Here is a 22,756-nt window from a genome sequence, read left to right on the forward strand (position 1 = left end):
TGATTAATAATTTTATTTCAATTTATCTAAACCAATAATCCCCACCCACACTTAATCAAAATTACTATTACGGCACATTGGGAAAAAAGATCTAATAAAATTAGAAAACCTGTTTATTTAAAAAAAGAAAAAATGATTAACAACAATGAAACAGTCATGGTGGAATGTAATAGAAAAAAAAATGTATAACAATCTCATTGTAAAGTTCAGTCTTACAAAGATGAGTTTTACCTTTCCTGGCCACACTACGCATATTGATAAAATTCCGAGGCACCAATCAAATTTTAATATGTATTTGATAGGACGCTCAGTATTAACACAACAAATCCTCTGAGGTTGTATTTGTGCTTTGATCCTAATCCCCAAATAGAAAAAAAGTCTTAATACACAGTTTCTAAAGACGAACTGTCATTTAAAAAAATTTTGAGATAATTCACTAGCGTGTAGTGAAGACAAAAATGAATGTTGTTATTTGCTTGACTAAAAAAAGGATATGCAAATGTTAACTAATGAAACAGTTCATTGGAGTGTTTTCTTTGATCGATGAACTGGAATATCTCGCACGTAACTCGTCTAGAGTTCTGTCGCCGGCCCCCAATCCATGTCTTCATCCTCGTTGTTTTCATCCTCGTCGGAGCTATTCATGCCCCCTCGAATGTGCGATCGCCTGACCTGAACCGCTTCGTGTTGTGCCACCCTAGAGAAATTCAAAAGAGGCACTTGTCAAAAATTTGCATCTCAACTTGTTCGACCCTTCAAAACTGATCTTAGTGAGTCTTACACGATGAATTGGAGGGCCTTTTTCTCTTCTGTTTGGGTCTGCGGCTCTGCCTGTCGAGCCTGTAAAAACAACAAGATGTTGGGTTGTACCTCCAGATTTTCAGGAAAGCATCCATCAAGACCATCAAAGTGTCAGTTCTCTTTGTAGCCCGGTTGCTATGGATTATACTTGATACTGTATACTTGACTTTGTACTTTATACTTTTTACTTTAATGAAGAGTGATGAGTATGTCAAAACTTTAGTCCTTTTTTCTGTTTATGTTTCATATGTACTGTTAACGGATGCACTTTTTTATATGTATCATATCTTGTGCTGACCCGACCCGTCTGTCAAATTTTTAAAGTCAATGTGGCCCCCCTGGCCGAAAAGTTTGCCCACCCCTGGTTTAGACATTGTTGACCTAAGTAAAACAAGAAAAACAAATTACCTGCTGTAGTTTGTCCTGAATAGCAAACAAATTAGCTTGTTGGGGACTCTCAGGCTCCTGGTTCACGTGAGATTGCTCGCTGTAAGAATACCGCGTCGATGGTTCGGGGGCGATAAAATCTGGAGGTCCGTCTGAAAGAGTGGAGGGAGAAAGCCCGTCCAGGTGGTTGAAGTCGGAGTCGGAATAACTGCGGACTGACGGAACGTCGTCCCAGTGACGCAGAGGTGGGCTGCGGCTCTGGCGGCGGATGGTGGCGGGCTCCGGCACGTCCATCAGAGGCGGGATTTCTCTTCCAGGCGAGTACACTTGATCGTAAGGCTCGTTGTCCGCCGCGTCCGCCTCTTCGTCCGTGTCGCGGTGGGCCCAGGCGGGCTCGGACGAGCGAGCCAGGGCAGCGCCGGACGGTCTGGAGCCTTTAGCCGCGGCCTGACCCGGGTAGGCTTCCTCGAGTTCTTCGTTGTCGGTGTAGGCCTCCCCGTCCGTGAATGCCTCGCCGTCAGTGTCCTCCAGGTCGCTGGCGGCGCTCAGGTAGTCGGACTGAGTTTGATCCAGCGCGTCCAGGTCCTGTTCTGCACCGCTCTCCAGCTAAATAAAAGATTCATACCAAAGAAACGTTGGATTTCTTGTGTAGGTCTTAATGTTGGAGCCGTCTTACTGAGTGTCATTAGTGAAAGAGTAGTGCCTCACGGTGACCATTTTGTGCTATGCCACGAGGCCTGCGAATGTTTTCATACCTGTCAACTTCAGCCTTATTTATGATTGCAATTCCTCTTATTTAGCAATTAAAAAAATGTATAAATGCAATGCGGCACATATTTACTGACATAGGGCACACATAAAAGTCTAAAATTTTCTCCAAAGTAGATGGGGTGCCTAATTAGTGTGCACTAAATTCAAGATTCTGTATAGATCTCGCTGTGTGACGCTGACAGTTTGACTTTCTGGGTACATTGCTAGCTAACGCGCTGTATTTAAATAGTGAAAAGCAGGACGGGTGAAAGGTGATATGCCCATGCGCATATCATGCTTAAAGTAGGATAATATCAGCTGGGTTTTCAGTTCAAAAGTTGTTTTAGGGCATACAGAATTTGAAGTTATAAAAAAAAAAAATAAAACGTATCAAATAGGGGAAACATTTATAAAGTTGACAGGTATGCCCTTGGAAGTCATCTTAATTGTACCTAAAGCAAACAATCTAATATTAATGAGAACACATTAGGTATATGAATGTCAATATAAATCTTGTGTAAGAAATGCTATTTGCTATTACCCTTACCGTGACTTCAGAAACCCAGACTGGTTTGGACTGTTGGTGACGAATCTTGTCCTTCAGAGCCTGGTACCATTTATTGGAACCAGGCTGCAAGTCAACACGTGCTGGATGAACAAAGCAATAAGTCTTACACTTAATATTATATATTTTTTTACATGTACGTGATGTATTTGATGGATGCAAAGTACCTGAGAAAAGGTGACTGTAGTCTTTCCTGAGTTTGAGAGACTGCGAGAAGAGGCGCCTGGAGCTCTTGTTGGAGTCGGGGCTGTAGCGCTGCCTCATTGCCTTGACGTCCTTGCGGCTGTGCGGGTCCAAGAAGATCACCATGGGGTGGTATTGGATGTAGTTGAGCCTCTCCACGGCGGTGGGTGTTATGTCCAGAAGAGGGTGCTTGTCCTGGCAACGTAATTGGAATCCAAAGTGAGCCATTGGTAACCAGTGCATGACGTAAAAAAAACTTCAAGTGTGTTATTGGGGGCTATCACTTAAGGGTATTTCTGTCTTTTATGCATTTTATTGTATTAACTTGATTTTATTAATTTAAAATGTCATTTATTCATAACGATATGTACAAAATGTTATTATTAAGAGTAAAAAGTATGGCTTTTAATTCTTTAAAAAATAAACCTTTTTATTGAAAACAAGGTATTGTTTAGTCTGTTTTTTCTCTCATATTTGTAAATCAAGCTTTAGTGAATTGAGGAGTTTCATTTCATGAACAAAAATGAGTTTGAGCACCCCGCTTAAGCTCACCTTCTCAGCTATCTTCCGCACAGTGTCGAGTTTGATGACCGTTGAGGTGTTGTCGCCACCCCCGCTGCGAGGAACCATCTCTGATGAAAATATAAACATTAGATAAATGAATACATTAAAAAAAAAAACAATGCATTAAAGTGTTAAAGTTGACTAACCAGCCACTTCGTATTCATCCGGCATCTCTCTGGCCAGCTTTTCCATGGCGATATCGTTCAGAGGTCCCAGAATAACGATGGGTCGCTTGAAATTGGCTTCTCTGAGGAGGACCCTCTCGTAAGCCGGGAATTTGCCTTGAATAGTCAGCTGCAAGAGGTCGTCCCGTGTACGCCGGGAGTTCTTTTCATTCTTTTTGTTGCCCCTGAGGCCTCGTAGTTTCCAGAATTCTGCCCGAGGACCAGATACGGGTCTCTCGCCGGTCGCCCTCTGGGTTTGCTCTTGAGTGGCCAGCACTTCCGCCCTGAAGGACAGTTGACACACCGACATTAGAATGAAATTGTGGTGCTTGGTCATTTTAAATTTAGACTTGTATATGCTATTGAAAAAAAGAGGTAAAAAAAGTTTTTTCACAAATTATGAACTATTTCTGGATTTGCCGTTTTCAAATTGGGTTGCCAGATTGGGCAAACCAAACTTGGGTTACTTTTGGCAAAATTCACCAGTTTAAGAATGAACAGTTTTGATGACTTTTAACAATTAAAACTTGAAGATCATCTATGATGAAAACCAGCAGCTTCCATCTAATTAATATTATAAGATACATAATATGAAGAAGCATTTTAGCGCCTTCCAGAGCGTGAGCTGCGTAAAATTGACTTAGATTCGTTAGTCATTTTAAAATAATGGGTTGCATTGTCATTCTGACTTGATGTGTTTAAAATGATCAGCATTTTCCCTTGGAGAAGCAAATAGCTCACCTGGTCTGGTTTGGAATGGTGCCTTTATCCAGCTCGTGCAGGTCATTACCCATGCGAATGGCCAACCAGTTGCCCAGCTTTCCACGATGCATGGTGTCCACCACCCTGAACACTACACCTCGCGTGAAGTTCAGCCCAATGGGGTGATCGGTCTCGTGGTCGTAGTGCGTGCGGATGTAAAAGTTGTCCCCTAGGTTGGACTTGAGGATCTTTTTATAGACTGAAATAGGGGGGAAACAAACATATATGAAGGAACTTGGAGGCAGGTGTTCACCACTGTTGTCCTATTGGACTTACTGTCCATCTTGTGCTGAGTGCGGATGTCCACCTTTTCTCCTCTCTTGACGTTAAGCAGGAAATTTGCTGCCTCCTCTCGAGTGAAATGGCTGAAATCGGTGTTATTCACCTGTTATGATTGAAGAGAAGTAGTATTTTATGGGGATTCTGTCTTGAGTCTCAGTATTGGTATCCAATATGGCAACTTGGATATTTGTGTATATTTGGCACAGTTGTGATTTTTTGCTGCTCTAAAAAAACTCATGAGGTATTATTTATAAAAGTATGATAGAAATTGGACAAATTGTTTTAGCAATGGAAAAAGACTTCAGTTTTTTTTTTTTAAACAAATGACCTTAAATCCTAAAGAAAAAATTTATAAAGCAAAAATATTTGCAATTAAGAGGCTGAGTAGACAATTTGGTGAGTCATTTCCTAATTAATAATTTGTCTAGTAATTGTTGCAGTCCTAGATTACTTGTGACGTCAATACGTTTGGGTAATGGTTCTTGGAAATAACATTTGGTTTGCCACCATTACCTTCAAGATCTGGTCACCCTCTTTCATCCCCCGTTCGTAGGCGGGGCTGTTGGGTTGTACCCCTCCCACAAAGATACCCACGTCGTTTCCGCCCACCAGCCTCAGGCCAACACTGCTTTCCTTGATGAACGACACCGTTTGCATGTCTGAGCTGTACCTTGAGAACCGCAAACACAACAGTAGGGTTTGATCACAGTATTGGGTAGGGGTTTGAGACCTGAGAAGACTCACCCTGGGTGGCTTGTCGGGTATGAATCTGGGGGTATGGAGTAGATGGGTTCTTCCACTGGTTTGGCGGTAGCAGAATCTGTGTTGTTAAATCATCATAAAAATGTGTTAAATGTGGAAATCATTCATTCCTTTGACGGAAAATGAGACGCAGGACTTACCTTTGACTGATGGCTTGCTCTTCACGGAGATTCCGGACCTCATAGTGCCGCTATTTTGAGCCGCATTGGGAGCACTGCAAGACGGGAGTCGTTAAAGTTATTTTTTTTTTTGGGTTTTAGCAATCCAGTGATTTTTAGTGCCATTTTACCCGCGTCTGCTGTCGCCACGATCCGAGCTGCCTGACCTCCGGAGGTGGGACAGCTCGTCGGAGTCTGAGGAATCTGAATAATGTAGAAAAGGATCATCCATGTACTCTTTCTTACTCACAAACCATTATAATACACAATTTTCTTGAATGCACTCACCATCAGGTGGCGGGTGGACAGGCAATGGAATCCGACGAGGTGCTTCTGATTTCACAACTTCATTTGATGGCTTTGCCTCAGAAAGGACTCTAAATAGAATTCCATTAGTTTAATCATATTATAGTGAATGAGTAGTTTTACTAAACTGCAATTTGTTGCATAAAAATGTTTTCTTGTCATTTAAGCATACTGAGCAGCCTTAATAATGAAGCAAGCATTCATACATTTTTGGGGGACGACAAGCAAGGTTGATGTTGTCTTGTTAAAATAATAATAATGAAAAAAAAAAGATTAATGGGTGAAAAGTCCTACCTGTATCTGTTTCTGGCTCGTTCTGACTTGTCACTTTCTGTGGAGTGTCTGCGAGGGACGGACGTATAACTGGCCTCTGAATCCGACTCGGATGGAACTGTAGGCATTCACATTTTATTATCAGTGATGCATTTACCAAAATCAATTTCAAATATAGTTTCACTAACAAAAAATAGACAAGAGATCATCAGCAGGGACACAATTAATTACTACTACTACTTAACATTTTGTCAAGTTAATCAATTTTGATGGTTAGTTAATCAATAGAGTTTCGAAATGATCTAAAAGGTAAGTACTAATAAAAAATATGCATATATTTTGGTTTTCCTTAATTTTATAGTACTTGTGGAAAGCATAATCCACTTTGGAAAACAATGACACAGATAAATATTTATATAATATTCACAGACCAACAGAGTGAGTTAAAGAAGAAAAAAACATGTTAAGACTAAATTAATAGGAAATAAAAAAAACAAGATTTATGGACTAATCAAAAGAAAACCTGTTAACCGTAAACTATCAAACTACTCTTTTTATAGCATTTCTTTGAACTCACCTCGGCGCGGGCCTCCGCCGACCGGGACACCGGAGACACTTTGTCGACCCGTTTCCGGTTGCGTGTTCACGTCCGTCACAACTCTGCAAAAGACGAGAGGGAGGCGGGAGTGAGGGAAGAGGAAGACAAGTCTCGGTTACATTTGGAAGGATGGGGTGGGTTTGGGCATGTGCCTAATACGAATGAGGGAATATTCACCTTTGCGTCTCTGAGGGGACTCCTCTCTTTGACGGCTTTGTGATGACTATTGATAATTTAAAATGTATCGCATGGTAGCATCTTCTATTTTATGAGAACTTGGCCACATAATGGAGAGGGACATGTTCAATGAAAGTCACTTTTTATTTCAGTGCTAAACACACAATGATACAACCCAAAAATTACACCATTTTCAAAGGGCTACAATCCAATCAGACACGCATGTGAAAAATAAAAACAAGGACAAGATAGAGGATGTAGCCTTTTTTGTAACTTTAAAAAAAAAAGAGGCTGAATCAAATTTAAAAAAGGCATAAAAATAAAAGCCTTGTTGGGTCAGTTTCCCAGGAGGGTGTTGAGGTGGGGTTAGGAGGGGACGGCGTCTTCATGTGTACCTGTATCTGCTGCTGTTGTACGAGTCCTGACTGTAGGTGTTGCTGCGCCTCCGTGGAGGCGCCGAGCTGCCGTCCGACTCTGACTCGGAGTCTGGAAGACATCGGAAGTTAAGTTAGGAATGCGGTTTTCTGGGCTCAAGCGGAAATTATATTTTGCTCACTTTCATCTGATGTTGCAATGTTAGCCTAGTTCAGGGGTGGGCAAACTTTTGGGCCCAAGGGCCACATTGACTTTAAAAATTTGACAGATGGGCCAGATCAGCACAAGATACGATGCATGTAAAAAAGTGCATCCGTTAACAGTACATATGAAACATAAACAGAAAAAGGGCTAAAGTATTAATATACCCATCACTCATCATTAAAGTAAAAAGTATAAAGTACAAAGTAAAGGAAAAAAAGGAGGTATTAAGAAAAATTAAAATTTAAAAGAAGATAGAGGGGCTGTAAAACACAAAAAAACAAATAAAAGTGGACAGAGCTACTGCCACTGGCTTCTGCGTGACGGCACCATCTTGGGGTAAAAAATAAATTCCAAAAAATTGGACAATGTCGGCGGGCCGGATTAAAAAGCCGTATGTGGCCCGCGGGCCGTAGTTTGCCCATTCCTGGCCTAGTTGATTAAGTCAAAAGCAACATTCCAGAAGGCCAATTCCTTCTCCATTCTTAGATTTACAATCAATCTGACATTTTCTACCCTAAAATATGTCATTTGGTTTCTTGAGATTAGAATTGTCAGTTTTCCTAAATGTTGGAAAGTACTAACCTGGGGGTGGGATTCTCAAGGGAGAATTGACCCTCCTTGGGGTCTCCTGGCGCACCAAAATTGGGGAAGATCTCAGGCTAGTGTGGGACATGGCAGAAGGAAGAACTCTTGGGCTGCCAACAAAGAAATCAATCAGAACCGGAACTGCTGTTTTATTTTTTTTTAAACTTAAAATCCTCTCGAATATCAGTCACAACTTACTTATATCTGCTGGGGCTTCCTCGGGGCGAACCGCTGGAGTCCGAGTCCGAAACGGGTTTCCGTGGCCGCGAGGACGACGAAGTGGGCCTGGACGAAGACCAGTTGTGAGCGGCCGGGGAGGACTTTGGGTTGGGCAGGGTGGACAATCCAGACAAGCTTCTGCAATTGTTTGTTTGTTTTAAATTTAAACACAGATGCATCATTTCACAAAAATCGTGCAAAATCGTGTATTGTGTACTTGTATTTGCTGGAATGGCTCAGACTATCTGTCCTGATGGGAGGCGGCGAGGCGCCGCGGTCCGATTCCGAGTCAGATCGAGCTGAGAGAAAGCAAAACGTCGGTGGAGGAACGGATGTGACGGTCAGTTTTGGCGGGACTGACCTTGGCGGGATGGGTAGACTCTCACGGGGGGTCGAGGTAAAGTGGAGCGCACGGGAGAAGGATCCCTTGATTTGACCACCAAAGAAGGAAGTTCTGCTCTAGGTCTGCTGTTGAAGAAAAACAATCATATTTTTACTATAAGGTACTGAAATGAATAAAACAGTAGAAATAACCACTTTAAAACGTCCTTATTTCTTTTATTTAAAAATTATAAGGAGAATTTTAGTAGTTTTTACCATTTTTTTTCAATAAAAAAATGGAAAAAAAATTCTAGGAGAGCTACATAACATTTTTAAAAGATAGAAAAGTCAGTATTTACTGTTCCTTTCAGTTTTTTTGTCATTCAAACTAAATGTCGACTCAAAAATAGTGTCCTTTTTAATAAAATAAATACATAAAAATTATTCAAATAGAAAAATATAGTAAAAAAATGTATCCACATTTAAAAAAGAAGGAAAATTGCATTTAAGAAGTTAAAAAAAGTGTGTTCTCATAGTATTGAAACAGTAAATTTGCTCACTAATTGTAAGAACTGGAACTTGGAGGCAGACAAAATAACCTAAATATAAAGTAAAAATACAAAGGGGGCGGCCCGTGTATACACAAACATGTGCTTTCGGTCATATGACTGACATACCTGTGCGTCCGTTTCTCTCTTGTGGGCTGGCGAGACGTTCTGTAAGAATGCGAGCGATCATCCAGGTCTGAAATGTCTAAAGCCGAGCGCACCAAAATGAGGGTAAAAAAGTCTTCAACTGTCTGCCGGTCAACACTTGATCTCACCCTCCATCTCGGAGCTACTGCCTCTCCGCCGCCGCTCATCCTCACTATTGGGGGCGCTGTCCTCCACCTCGGGGATGCTAACCAAGAATTTCCGATGGTCGCGTAGCACCGTCATGGTCAGTTTGCCGCGGCTCTTCTCCACTAGGTGCTTGGTCTCTAACAGGGAGAGGTTTTCCGTGGTCATGCCGTTGATCTGGCGGGAGGGAGAGTGATGTGAGAGTGACCAAAAGGGAAAACTGGTTGGTTTTAGACTGTGGTACCTTTAAAATCAGATCGCCTTCTTGCAGGGTGCCTTCCTTTGCCGCCAGGCCCGTTTCAGTCATATGCTTGATGAATATCTGACTGCCCAGCTTCAAGCCGTACTCTAACAACAAATAATATATATCATATTTTTGTTCTTGATATATTTCCTAAACTTTCTTCACAATTCACATCCCAGTTTTATATAATAGACAAATATAAATGTCCTCAAATCCTAGTTATTTCTTGTCAAATTACATGTCAAATAAAACAGTTAAAACAATAACATGTATAAATGCCATTATTTTGTGTATTTTTTTTGTTTCCAAGCTGCCTATAAAAAACGTAGGAGGGTTTGTGTTAATAAACATAATATGGCAAATATTAATTATTATTCAAGGAATGCGTATCATTTTTTTCTTGATTAGCAGTAATACTTAGCATCTATTTAAGACAAAAAGCTACCAGCATGGATTTTCAAACCTGCTATTTTGCCAATAACTGTAAATATCAGAAAAATCAAGAAATTAAAAAACAACAACAATGATCTATTAAGTGAGCTATATAAAATTTTACTAATTTATTACCTATTACTCTGCAATATATATCAGAGGGGAAAGAAGTGTAGCAAAGGCTAATTTTTCAAGAATCTGCAAGCCAAAATGCCCTCAAATTCTGGAATGATTTTACACAGTATTTTTTTGCTTAAACTCACCATCTGAAATTCTCTTTTTAACCAGAGTTGTTCTGAGGGGCTTTTCCACAACATCATTATGGGGTAGCCTCTTGTACCCCGACGACACCAATTGGCCCGCTCCTCCGTAGCCGTTGCGATCGGGCGAGGAGCTGCGCGCCCGGATGCGGTAACGGCTGGCCTCCCTGTTGTCGCTAGCATCCGAGTAGCGTCGCGTTCTCCTGGGCGGGTCTTGGTCCAACAGATTAGAGTGGGAGGCGGCCCGAGTCGGCCCGGCGGTGGCGGGGATCTGGATTTTCCGAGGACGTTTCACCGTCTGAAAGCAAGGCGTGTGGAACACGTGTCCTGGTTTTAATTGTGACGGACATCTTGCTGGGGTCATGCAAGGTTTTGCAATAAGTTGTTAAGAGGATGTCAGCATTTTCATATACTCACAATGTTTGCCGTCTTGCCGCACGACTTGAGGGCCTGAATGGTGACGTTGGAATGGACGTTGTCCATGGAGAACCCATTGACCATGACAATCTGGTCTTTGTTGCTGCAAAGGAAAAATAATGTTTGGACATACTGACAGAGGATGAGGGAATCTATATATTGAAATCTCCCTCTCCATCTTAATAAATTAAAAGCCATATGAAAAAAAACACCTTTTTAATGTTGAGTTTTATGTTATTTTGCTTTATTCTATTCATATATTGTCATATTGTTCTTTAAATTATTTTAAGGTTTAAGAGGGGTTCGGTATGATCATCACTAAAATCTCCTTAAGAAAATATTTAAGTTTTTTTGTCATGAATTTTTGGGAGAATTCAGTAAACATTAAACAAAAAACAGACCTCTTTTGGTATCAAAGGCAGCCAATGAGGTATCAAAGAGTAATCAAAGAGTTACCAATAAGTTACCAATGGATTACCAATGAGGTATCAAAGAGTATTCAAAGAGTAATCAAAGAGTAATCAAAGAGTAATCAAAGAGTAATCAAAGAGTAATCAAAGAGTAATCAATGAGTAATCAATGAGTAATCAATGAGTAATCAATGAGTTATCAATGAGTTATCAATGAGTTATCAATGAGTTATCAATGAGTTATCAATGAGTTATCAATGAGTTATCACTTACAACAAACGTCCCATGGCGGGTCCATTAGGCAGCACGTCAGACACGATCACCGCCGAATCCCCGCTGTCCATATACGCCTTTTCCCTGCCTCCAGATAGGGCAAAGCCAAAACCCAATTTGGAATCCTGCCATTGGTAAAGATTGGAATGAAGGTGGGCGGACAGGAGAAAAGCATGCAAGCAGGTAAACGCAGCAGCTGACAGAGGGGGCACATTCCAGCTCAGATGGTATGCAGCACCGGCGACAAATGGACTCCTGTGGTAGGGTGTGTCGCTTGAAATTCAAGCTGATTGTTGTGCAGACAAACCCACAGTTGGTAATTGTCCATTGAATATATTGATACGGGATCACTACATAATCTGCAAATATTGCTGTCATGCCTGTTGCAAGGTCAATTTTACTATTTGCCTAAACCTTTAGAAGAACTGCAAGACCAATACATTATTCAATACAAGACATAGTAGGAAAAATAGGCTTTGTGACATGGTTATAGTATATTGGTTTGTGATTCCCAAGCCAATTAATCTTGCAAAACAGCAACACCGCCCTCTCGACAGGTCTCCTACTACGACATAGTTCCATAGAGTAAGAAACAGGAACTCACTTTGTTCAGCGTTATTGTGTGCTGCTCCCATATTGTCAGCTCCTCCATGCCTGATTTCTGAAGAAAACACAAAACACAGGACAATATTACAAAAAGTGATAATAACAAGAAAAGCTACATTTTGGGATTTGCTATTTACACCTTACGTGGCGTTCAAGAGAAGCCGGAAGAATGGGTACGGCGCAGCCCGAACACGGCACGCACTAATTTATGTTTATCTGGATGGACCAGTATAGTGGTGGCGGGGTGTGTGTACACGCGCGTGCATGTGTATATGTGTGTGAGGAAAGACTTAAGGTTTATGATTGTAAATATCTTCAATTTAACCCTTCAAAAGTTTGTTTTACTGCACAGTAAGCACACAAAAATGCTCTGTAAAAATGTAACCCAGTATTAAGGGTTAATTAAGCCCTGCTTGAAGTTTGTTCATAATGTAATTGATTTGCTTGAAACTGATAAACATAATATTCTACAAATTAATTTTATCATACTTCAATACTTAATACTTATCAAAGGTGGTAATATTTTCAGCACCCCACATCAAATAATGGATAAAATAGACTTTTATATCCTAAACATGAGTCTGTAATCAGTCATTAAAAAGTTAGCCTACTTTGTACTGACTGACACAGTCACATTTCAACATATTTTTCTTCCCTAACATGAAAATTAAAGCGAGTCGAGCAATAGGAGGACACATTCCAGAGGGAAACGAGTACTGCCAGCTTTTGTCAACGAAGCAAAGACGACCTGCAGTATTCTATGTTGTCAACCTTTTGAAGAAATGACAAGACAGTTGGTATGGTGAATGTGAATATTTGTGCAGTGGACAAGGCCGTCAGGGTAGGAAAAATGTGCTGTGGGATGTGAGCTCATTGAGCGCTAACAGTAGGGCATTTGTATGACAGCAAGTTGATCATTAACCTAAACACCAATAAAATGACCCGACTGTTTAACCTGAAAAAGTCCCCTTTCCCCCGCACTGACTTATTTTTAAGGTACTACTTGTTTACAACTATTATTAAATACATCCTGGAAGCGTATTTGCATAGTTTTGCCAATTTGCTTATTTCTGGGTGCTGTTTTATTGCAAATTCATCTTAAAAGACAGAAATTCAAAAAGCAAGAAAAAAATAAAAATTGAAGAGGAATAATGAAAATAAGAAAAAAAGATTACTTTGAAAATAAATTAATTTTACACTGTTATTAATCACAGGATAAAAAAAATTGAAGCCACAAATCACCTTAAAATAATCAATAGAAATGTGAAAGTGTAATTAATTTCTAATTAAATTGAAAATAACAGATATTGCTAATAAATGAATAGAAAATAATCCTACTTTTCTGATAATCAAATTACATTGAATTTAAACTGAAATGAAAAATTCAAAACAGAATGCATTATTTTTTTATAATAAGTTAAAGTACAGATAAAAGATAACATCAATAAAATGGCAATAGAAGAGAAAATAATAATCAAAATGAAATAACCTTTAACATAGTGAATAAAACAAATTACAGATAAAAATCAACGCACCCTCTTTATGTATCTCTTTGCCTGACCTGGAAAAAGTTCACGCAGTAGCGCTTCTTATCAAAACGATACAAAATATCCTAAATATGTGCTCAAGAATGAAAGCAGTAGCCAAAAGTCCAAAAAACAACACAGCTCCCATTCCATAACGACAAACCAATACAAAAACAATACCTCAACTCCCAAATTCCCTCAACGTAACAACTCCAAATAAATTCAAGCCTATCAATGTAAATCCAAACCCCCCAACAGGTCTCATTAAGCTGCCATTTTGTGTCTCACCTCTTGGTCTTTGAACCTCACTTCCATTTCCCACTGGGATCGCCGAGCCTGACAACAACCACGACGCAAAGACACAGGTGGATGATCATATTCCACGCGCAACCACAATAAAAGCCGACTCGTCCAGCTACTGAAATCTGATGCTCCCAATGGACAGACGGGGGAAAAAAGCCACGATATGAGCGCTGCTGGGTTGCGGTGGGAAGGAGGGATGTGAGGAATGGAGGGAGGGAAGATACACCTGGGAAGAGCTCCGCCTCCTCCCAACCCGCACTTTGACCATTCATGCAGTGACTCAGATACACTCCATTAAACACTGAACTACCACTGCAATGACCGTGGGGGCGTATAAATGATAACAAAGAGCGGTTGATTACATGTTAAATATTTGGTAGAATTGTCTAAGTTTCATTTTAATCTGGAAAACGTACAAGGGGGTTGGTTGTAAGCCTTTGACTGCTTAAAGCACATTTTTGCCAAGATTAAAACAGTCTTGTGACGGGTCGAAATAGCATACCTGTCAACCTCGGCCAATTGTTACACTTATTAATGATTGCAATTCCCCTTATTTAGTGATAGTAGACTACAAATGTAAAAATGTAAACAAAAGACAAGTGCGGACGAATATTTTATACTTTTTTTTGTCTTGTAACCTCCAGAAATGCATTATTCAAAAAAAAATATTCATAATAAATACAGGAATGATCACAAAAAGCTAAAATTGCTATATTTGGATGGGAAATGGTCTCCACAACATCTGAAAATAATCAAATGGAGGGAAATAGAATCTTTACATATTAAAAGTAAAAATGCATTTTTTCAGAAACACTAACTTATATAAGTTATTTTAACATTCCCAACTTGGAATGTGACAATATTGAATTGGACATCAATCACCATCAACGGCATCATTACCCATTCAGTTCAATTTGTTTTCCAAAAGACTGTTGAATATTCAAATTGCTCCACTTTGGTAGTTTTAAAATGAAAGTTTCATCCAATGCTTTGGCATTTTGTGGATGCATATGAGTTTCCAGTAAACATTAAAGGGCTCTCTGACTTACAGGGACCACCAGCAGAGGCGGCGGGGGCTCCGGCGGGACGGAACCAAAGTGCTTCATTAGTTTGATCCGCTGGGTCGCGTTCATAACGACCACCACAACTCGAGTGGTCACCTTATCGTGTGAAATCCATAAAAAGACCACACGGCAGGCAAAGAAGATCCCAAAATGCAAAAGTAGGAATCCAGGCTCAGTTGCTCTTATTAGGGTTCATCCCTGGCGGTCCGCCTTCTCCAAGTCTCAGTGGTATGCGGGCTTTTCTAGCCAATTTGAGACTTTTTCCCACCAGGCTGGGTTTGGAGTAGGCCGGCAACTATGGTTACGACGGGGGAATGAGAGCGCTGGCCTGTTAATAATTGAACGCCTCTTGACTTTAGTAAAGCTTCGTGGGTATCTTCGCATACATAGGAAGTAGTGTAGCAAAGTAAATAGTCATGCTAATATTTAACATTTATTTTTATCCCCCTTCATAAGATACACGTTTAACTCATTGGCTGCCATTGATGGGGTAAAACTTCCAATAGACTTTCACTGAGATTAGCAGTGAATTAGTATTCTAGGATGGAGGGTTTACACGGGCTTTCTCTGGGTACTCTGGTTTCCTTCCACATCACAAAAACATGCATACTACACTGGAAAAGCGCAAAAGTACAATTAGTTTTATATGATCTAATAGTCAGACACAAATTTCAGTCATTCATTCGCCGTTATACATTTTAAATGTCTTAGCATATCAGTAAAAATCCTGAAAGAGTATTTTGGGTACTTTGATTTTCCTGATCTGAACAAGTCAAAGTCATAAACCATAATACCTTACCTTACTTTTCTTTTCTCTTATATTTGAGGACGGTACTTGTAGTTGTTTCTCCTCTAAAGTCCTTTTTATTGTCGCCTTTGCAACTGCCTCGAGTCTTTTAACATTTTATAAAACTCAAAGCCTTTCATCTTCAAAGTCAGAATCGTCAAAATGTCACTCAAGCGATCCAGTTTCCAGTCCCTTTAGCGTAGTTACATAAAAAAAATCTGTTAGACATATCAGTTAAAATTGTTTACTAAAGACAGTTTAAGTATATTAGTAAACACAGTAAATGATATTAACTGATGTCTCAATAAAGCAGACCACTGGTCTAACAGCTAATCTTGACTTTTAATCATTGTAGAGCACAACAACTATGTTTGATGTTATGCATAAAATCACAAGTTGCTACTAACTCAACTCCTTCCTCAAAGGCACAGTTAACCTAAGCTGCTCATTCCAGTGATGTAAACAAATCCAACAGGCAATACCATCACTAAATAAACCCTGAAATGAAGGCATGCTCTTTGTAGTACAAAGAAGTACTGCATCAAAGCAAGGGAGGGATGTGAACTCCACTCCTGCTGATGCTCTGCTTACTCGAGCAATAAAATTCAAGGTACGTTGACAAGATACCAATGACGCATTCTAATAGCCTGGAGGTACATTGAGTTGACATGTCGTCATCAATTCCTGATTCTGGACCCAAGTATCGGTAAGAGGATACAGATGGTCTACTTACTACATGGCGAAAGAGAAGCTTATATACTTCAGTCTACAATAAAAAATAAAAATAAAAAAATCTTGCAGTACACCCATGTATAAAATCACTAAGTCACCCCAAAGGGTTAAATATTTTGACTGTTTTTTTGTGTGCATACTGTTGATAAAATATTTTACATTCTGCTTGGATCAACTAGTTAGTGTCCCTGGCTTCCCTGACCTAAAAATGAAGTTATAATCAGATTTACAAAAAAAATATTATTGAATAAAAAATTAACATTAGAAGATGCAATTGACTTTTCCAAGTACTATAGAAGTACTATAACATCAAATGGAATAACTGCACAAAATATCGATGCAGTTGTTTAGTTCATGTATAGGAAGTTGCACAAAGAATAAATAAATATATACACATACAAGTGATCAGCGAGGATTGTATGAGTCGAAACTGTGATGAAACTCGGTTTGAGCCAAGTAGAAACTTGCATGACTACTTTACGAACCAGAAAGGCGACAGTGGAATGAACACATCGGGCACATTTCTCATCGCAGATGGAATTTAAACGTGTTTGCATTCAAAGATCTCACATAACTTTTCAACCCACCTTTACAGATGCTGCCAATAAATAATAAATAATGAAACAAAGAGGACATGACAAACAGAAAAACGTGTACAAATGCTACACGCCAACAATCAAAGCAGTATTTGACATCCCGTCCATACTTTCGACGCGTTTATCAAAATTATCTCACGTTATAAAACAAATCAACATTTAAAAAAAATAACATTTTCTTCTTTAAAGTGTATAGAAATTATCACATCCCTTTTAACGCGATTACATTACTTGTTATTATTATATTTTATAAAAAAGTGTACCTGATACATTCTTACATGCTCTTACCTGTAAGACTTCCGGATACTGTACCGATCCAATATATCGTGAAACCACCCCCGCTGCGATAAAATCTCACTCAACTATTACTTACACTTGGTTTCTGCGGTTAATAATAAACTTTTGGCCAGCGGGGAAACTGCAATACAACTTTGTAGATGTTTTTAAATCTTCCTTGCTTGTTCCAACAGGTGGAAAGGGCGACTCCCGATGCCAAAACGGGCGTGGTTGCAAACACATGCGGATGTATTCACGGAATAAAAAACAAACAAACAATAACTTGAATATTTTTTAGAAAACACGTTGAAAAAACTCATATTAATCAATTATAGTTATTTTTAAATGCTTATAAAATACATATATTCATTTTCGTCCTGGGGGAAAATAACAATTTGTAGTGTGGCATTGGCTCCACTAGAGGACGCTAAGAGCCGACATATCAAGTAAATATTGATTAAAACATGAAATACACAATATAGTAAACCATTAAAAATTGTCCTCATTGACAGTAAATTTGTAGAATTACTTTTATTCCATGACCTTTATTATTTAAATCAGCTGCTTATTTTATCTATTGCAAGATTCAAGGCAGAAAAAAAGATATTATGTAGTTTTATGAATAGAAGAAACTGACTTTCAGCAATCCAAGTTTTTATTTGTTTACAAAGATTGCAATTCCATATAGTCCTTCCTTTAATGAGTAGAAAACCACTTTTTTCGTTTTGTATTTTAAAAGAATTAGTCGAAAGGCACAAATTTTACAATATATACATTTGGATCTAAATTATAAATATATAGAAAACAAAAGCAAAAAACCCAGAATAAAAGTGCTGAACACAGTTTCTCTTTTTCTCGTTTTTTTACAGAAAAAATAGACTTTGTTTAAAAATACATACAATCAGTAGCATGTTTTTGTGTTATTTTTGTTGTTGTTAGCAATAAATTATTTGAGTGATTTATAGAATATGCAAACAGTGGAGAAACATGGAAGGATGGTTACAGTTTATAAATCCATTAAACAAAGACCAGATGAAACACAACACGCCAAAAAATCGGGACAAAAAAGACCGTTATTTTTTTTGTGCAAGACAACGAATGGATCAAAATCATGCAAAAAAAAGCAGAGCGCCCAAAACAAGTCCAGTTGCATTTTCAAATAGTTTTGGGTTGACTTAAACATTTTTTGTTCATAATGCAGCCAAATTATGTTATCATTTATCCCAAATGAATGTACATTAGTGTTGTGGTCATACATGACATATTTTTAAAAAAAAAAAAGTATTAAGGGGAAGGAAACCGTGAAAAACCTTACGGAATGTTTCTGCTCTGGAATAAAGTCAGATTTAACACTTGTTTTGTGGAAAAAAATCTACAAAAAAAAATAATAAACAGTAAAATTATGGAAAAAAACAAATAAAATCACTCACACATCCAATTGAATTGAACTGTCGACCCTCCTAGTCCAAATTGATTGGACACCTATCACCATTGACAGCAGTGAACAAGTTAAATGAAAATGAAACGACATGCTGCCCCCCAAGAAGACATTAAACATGCCCAAATCCCAAAACGAGAGGGTACGGAAAACCCGTGGTTACCACACGTTTTCATAAATTGAAGAACGTATTTGACGAAAAGGCGAAATAAGAAAACAGAAAGCTTCCCCAACCCTGAATCGTGTAAACGAAAAGGCCGAAACGCAAGTGGCAAAACACATTGCTTTCAAACACTCTTAGTTAGCAAGGGGAACATATCTCTCGTCAACTACTCAACCTTTTTTTTATTGATTTGTTGTTACTTCCTGAGATTGTAGAATGGTAACTTTAGGACGACGAAACACTTTGGTATCTCTCGGGAAAGAAAAAAACAACAACAAAAAAAGGACAAACTCCATTAAGGACAATGAGCAGAAAACAATCCAGACAGTGCAAACATATTTGGTGGCAGATTTCAAGAGAATTTGCTTTGTTTTTTTCACGAAGAACAAAAATATGGTTAAAATATCCCATAAATAGAAACAAGACTATTTTTTATCGCTACGATATTTAAAATGGTATTCATGGAACATGTCGTTTTTATTGCTTGGATGGAGCGCGGCGACACAGGTGGGACGACGTTTTTAAAAAAAAGGACGCCCGTTGCCAGGAAAAGACGCAAAAGACATTTCCCGTAAATTTGGACGATGAGCTCATGGCTTTTGTGAGGGTTTAAATGAGTGCGTAACAAAGAAATAAAACAGGATTAGTCACACTATTTTTGCACTGCGGGCAAAAGCTGCCATTTTGTCTGAAAACAATATTGACTAAATAATGGATTGTTACCAAAAAAAAAAGATTTACAATTTGACAGCACAATTGGGGCAGAAAAAGATTAAGACAGAATTTAATTTTTAATATTTTTTTTGCAGAATTGGGGGAGAAAAAGATTAAGAAAGAATTTAACTTTTAATTTTTTTTTTATCTTAAAATTTTGGGTGAAAAGGAATAATCAAAAATGTCTATTTTTATCACCCACCCCTAATATACATTGTTGGAAGGATTAGAATTGGCAACAAGGGTGTTTTTTTAAACATAAAATATCATATTTCATGCCTATTTTTTTCCATGGAGTTTTGTTAAGCTGATATTTATTTAAATAACTTTTCATTTTTCATTAACAGACACACATTTAACTTGTTGCTTTTCATTTTTAGAATGAAAAATGTTTGTTCTTGGGCTTTGATGAATACAATTCCCTACCCAAACCTAATATAAATTAAGCTATTTTTTTTTGGGTGGGGCAATTAATATTCAGAAAAATTCTGTATCCTTTGGTACTGAAATTTTGTGGGTAAAAAAGTGTCATTTAGGCAAATTCAGCTGTTATGGAAGTGGGAAAACAAGTTTTAGTATATGGTTGCACAAAAAGAGGTTTCTCATTGTATTCATTTTTGGAGATAAGGTCATAAAGACAAGAAATTCATCTTAAAATTCATTTGTGTGTCTATTCGACATTTAAAAAAGGTACATTTTTTTCAATGCACACTTAAGTATGTTTAAATTCTGGCTAAAGTTCGACAAGCAATGCTGCTCTCTTGTTAATGCTTAAATTGCCCTCCATTGCATTATAACTCATTTCATTTAAAAGATGGGAAAATATCAGAAATGGAGTTAGTTTCACCAAATCACTTTTCACTACCATTTGACGTTGATTGCCATCATGGCAGCACATGAGTTAAATAAAGTCTACATTTCAAGTGTGGAAAAAGTTGTCTTGACTTTTCTATGTATATACTTAATGACCCAAAGCGACTGACTTCCAAACATACACACACAAACACACACACGTGCGTGCGCACACATTAAATTAAAGAAACAACAAGACCAGAAGCACTTGAGACCTTTCCTGAGAAACGTCAAATCAAATCATTACCAGGAGTCAAATCTCTCCGCGTTATCGTCAGTTGAAAAAAAATAATAAGCGTGTATATATTTTTGGATACCCTCTGCTCATGACGCTTGTTGGTGTTGTTGTCTGCACGCACACACGCACACACACACACACACACTGACGCACACACACACACACACACACACTCAGAGTGGAGGCTTCACGGAGGCCTCACCTTGGAACCCGCCACCAGCATAGTGTAACACGAAGGGACGAAAAAGGTTTAAATACAAATATACCATATTTAAATTAAAATACAAATCTATACATTAGGCTACATGGATTTTTTTGTTTTTCTTTTTAAAGACTGCATTTATAGATATCTCCGAAAGGCACTGTTTGCAGACTGCTGCTTTCCTTCCCCCGTTTTTTTCCCTCGTTGGCCGACAAAAGGAGAAGAAGGGAGCGTGTCGTCGTCGAGTGGGAGGGGCAAAAGGGACAAAAACGAGGCATTTCACGGTTTTGTCAGCTTTGATTTTCTTCTTCTTCTTCTTGTATATTCCAGTTCGTTACCACCTAATCGCCTCAAAAACAAACAAACAAACAATAAAATAAACAGATTCCAGCGTCGAATCCTTAAAAAGGAACTTATTTTTTCCCCCGTTTGTTTTGACAGCTCCCGAAGAGTTCGTAAAGTCAAGTTTGCGTTACAGCTGCCGTGAAGGACGCACGCGGGGGTGCGGGAGTCCCACAGTACGGGTGCTTTTAGAGAGAAGACGTGAGCGGTGGGGGGCGGGCAGTGATGTAGACTAGAAGGTCCCGGATGTGCCGAGGTCGGGAGGGGACGTTAAAAGCGTCAGTCTTGCTGGCGGTACTGAATGACGGATTTGCGGTCGGGACCCGGCCCTTGCAGCATGCTGTTCAACGCCTCGCGCGCGTCCAGGGCGCCGGCGCCGCAGTGGCCGTTGGGTAAAGGGAGCGAGTCCAACTGGGGGAGGAGATAGTTGCCGAAACGAGCCGGGGCGAACTGCGACGACGAGCCCGAGGACGGGGGGTTGGAGAAGAGTGAAGTCTGGATGAGGGCGGACGACGAAGACGAAGGGCTGGCCTTCTGTGCGGCGGCGGCCATTGGGGGCGAGAGCGGCAGGTCGAATAGGTCGAGAATATCTTGGTGGCTGCGGTTGAGGGGAGGCGGAGGGAGCTGAGCGGCCGTTTGCGAAATGAGCGACTCCAAGTTGAAATCGTTGACGTCGACGTTGAACGCTTCGCGGCGTCCGCCCTCCGTACTGTCCGGGGAGGGCGACGGCGAGCTGACTGTCAGGTCCAGAATCTCGTCCTGGGCTTTTTGGGAAGGAGCGCGTTGGCTTTGGTGCAGGGGGAGGAGCTGTGGGAAGGAGGATAAAAAGGACTGCGGGTAGAATTGAGGGGGAAAGCTGGCGCCGTGGAGGGCCGCGTTGCGTGCCGCGGCCTGTTTGGAGGGGGTCGACTTGCCCCCGGGGGACCAGCCGCTCGTTGTCACTTGGGACCCGCTTGTCCTCGGTAGAGGGATTAAACCCTGGGACTGAGGGTGCTGTTGTTGCTGTTGTTGTAAGACTGCCTGCATTCTATGGAGCTGAGACATGCCCCCTACCTGTGTCTTTTGGTGTGGGTTCAGTTTCTGCTTGAGAAGCTGGCTGTGGACCAGGGACTGAGCCAGAGACTGGTTAGGCATGGCTTTCTGGCTGAACAGATTGGCTAGGAGGTGCTTGTTGTCCTGCTCCATCTTGCGCATGCGCTCCTCGGTCAGGCGCTGCTCCAGGGCTAGTTTCTCGCGCTCCTTGCGTCGTCGTTTCACCTCCTCGTCCATTTGCAGGAGCTCCTCGCGCAAGCGGGCCACGCAGTTCTCGGGGATCTTGATGCCTGGGACAGTGAGGGCTCAGTTAAGTTAAGTGCATTGATGCTGCCGGTGTACTAGGGATGTAGGGTTAACAATTGGTTGAGGTCCAATCCATTTGGACTGAGTGAGTGAGAGATGGCAGCCATCTTTGTAGTATTTATTTCACTAACTACCTCATCGCATATTATTGGAATATTATACAGAAGTTGAGGTCATCAGTTTGCGCACTTGCCACATCTAAATCTTCAATTCTAAAGCCAGTGCGTATATAGTTTAAAACAACTTCTAACCACAACGACGTACAAAC

At 39.9% G+C, this 22,756-nt stretch overlaps 2 protein-coding genes across 16 annotated transcripts in view; both read right to left on the minus strand.

Annotated features, from left to right (window-relative positions):
• Positions 1-95: 95 nt before the first annotated feature.
• tjp3 (tight junction protein 3) lies at positions 96-17,438 on the minus strand. Of its 11 annotated transcripts, none has more exons than XM_077717970.1 (29): positions 17,214-17,438; positions 11,916-11,972; positions 11,312-11,436; positions 10,629-10,731; positions 10,215-10,509; positions 9,520-9,623; positions 9,260-9,452; positions 9,114-9,189; positions 8,477-8,583; positions 8,333-8,414; positions 8,095-8,253; positions 7,894-8,006; positions 7,128-7,218; positions 6,535-6,617; positions 5,979-6,075; positions 5,667-5,755; positions 5,510-5,582; positions 5,361-5,434; positions 5,203-5,278; positions 4,972-5,128; positions 4,453-4,561; positions 4,156-4,375; positions 3,397-3,698; positions 3,239-3,318; positions 2,671-2,881; positions 2,486-2,586; positions 1,210-1,794; positions 782-840; positions 96-697 (listed from the first exon to the last, which is right to left on the minus strand). In XM_077717970.1, exons 2-29 carry the CDS (start codon positions 11,961-11,963, stop codon positions 574-576), a joined length of 3,936 nt encoding a protein of 1,311 aa, XP_077574096.1. In that variant the 5' UTR covers positions 11,964-11,972; positions 17,214-17,438; the 3' UTR covers positions 96-573. The 11 variants fall into 11 exon arrangements, with proteins under 11 accessions (XP_077574096.1, XP_077574099.1, XP_077574100.1 ...); XM_077717973.1 differs by lacking the exon at positions 17,214-17,438 and adding an exon at positions 16,917-17,016; XM_077717974.1 differs by lacking the exon at positions 17,214-17,438 and adding an exon at positions 16,034-16,172.
• Positions 17,439-17,838: 400 nt separating this feature from the next.
• The window catches only part of sbno2b (strawberry notch homolog 2b), a 37,855-nt gene continuing 32,937 nt past the window's right edge, over positions 17,839-22,756 (minus strand). For all 5 annotated transcript variants that reach the window (XM_077716869.1, XM_077716868.1, XM_077716871.1 and 2 more), the window contains one exon: positions 17,839-22,472. In XM_077716869.1, the coding sequence (XP_077572995.1) occupies positions 21,430-22,472 (1,043 nt within the window). In that variant the 3' untranslated portion in view covers positions 17,839-21,429. The remainder of the gene's footprint in view (positions 22,473-22,756) is intronic.

This window comes from Stigmatopora nigra, chromosome 5 (assembly GCF_051989575.1).
Source record: "Stigmatopora nigra isolate UIUO_SnigA chromosome 5, RoL_Snig_1.1, whole genome shotgun sequence".
Taxonomy (NCBI): Eukaryota; Metazoa; Chordata; class Actinopteri; order Syngnathiformes; family Syngnathidae; genus Stigmatopora; species Stigmatopora nigra.

Coding starts and splice junctions, on each gene's coding strand:
- tjp3 (XM_077717964.1), bottom strand. CDS start 14,879: ATGAACGCGACCCAGCGGATCAAACTAATGAAGCACTTTGGTTCCGTC. Junction 8,007..8,094: donor GGAAGCCCCAGCAGATATAA/GTAAGTTGTGAC, acceptor CTTTGTTGGCAG/CCCAAGAGTTCTTCCTTCTG. Junction 7,219..7,893: donor CTTGAGAATCCCACCCCCAG/GTTAGTACTTTC, acceptor GATGTCTTCCAG/ACTCCGAGTCAGAGTCGGAC.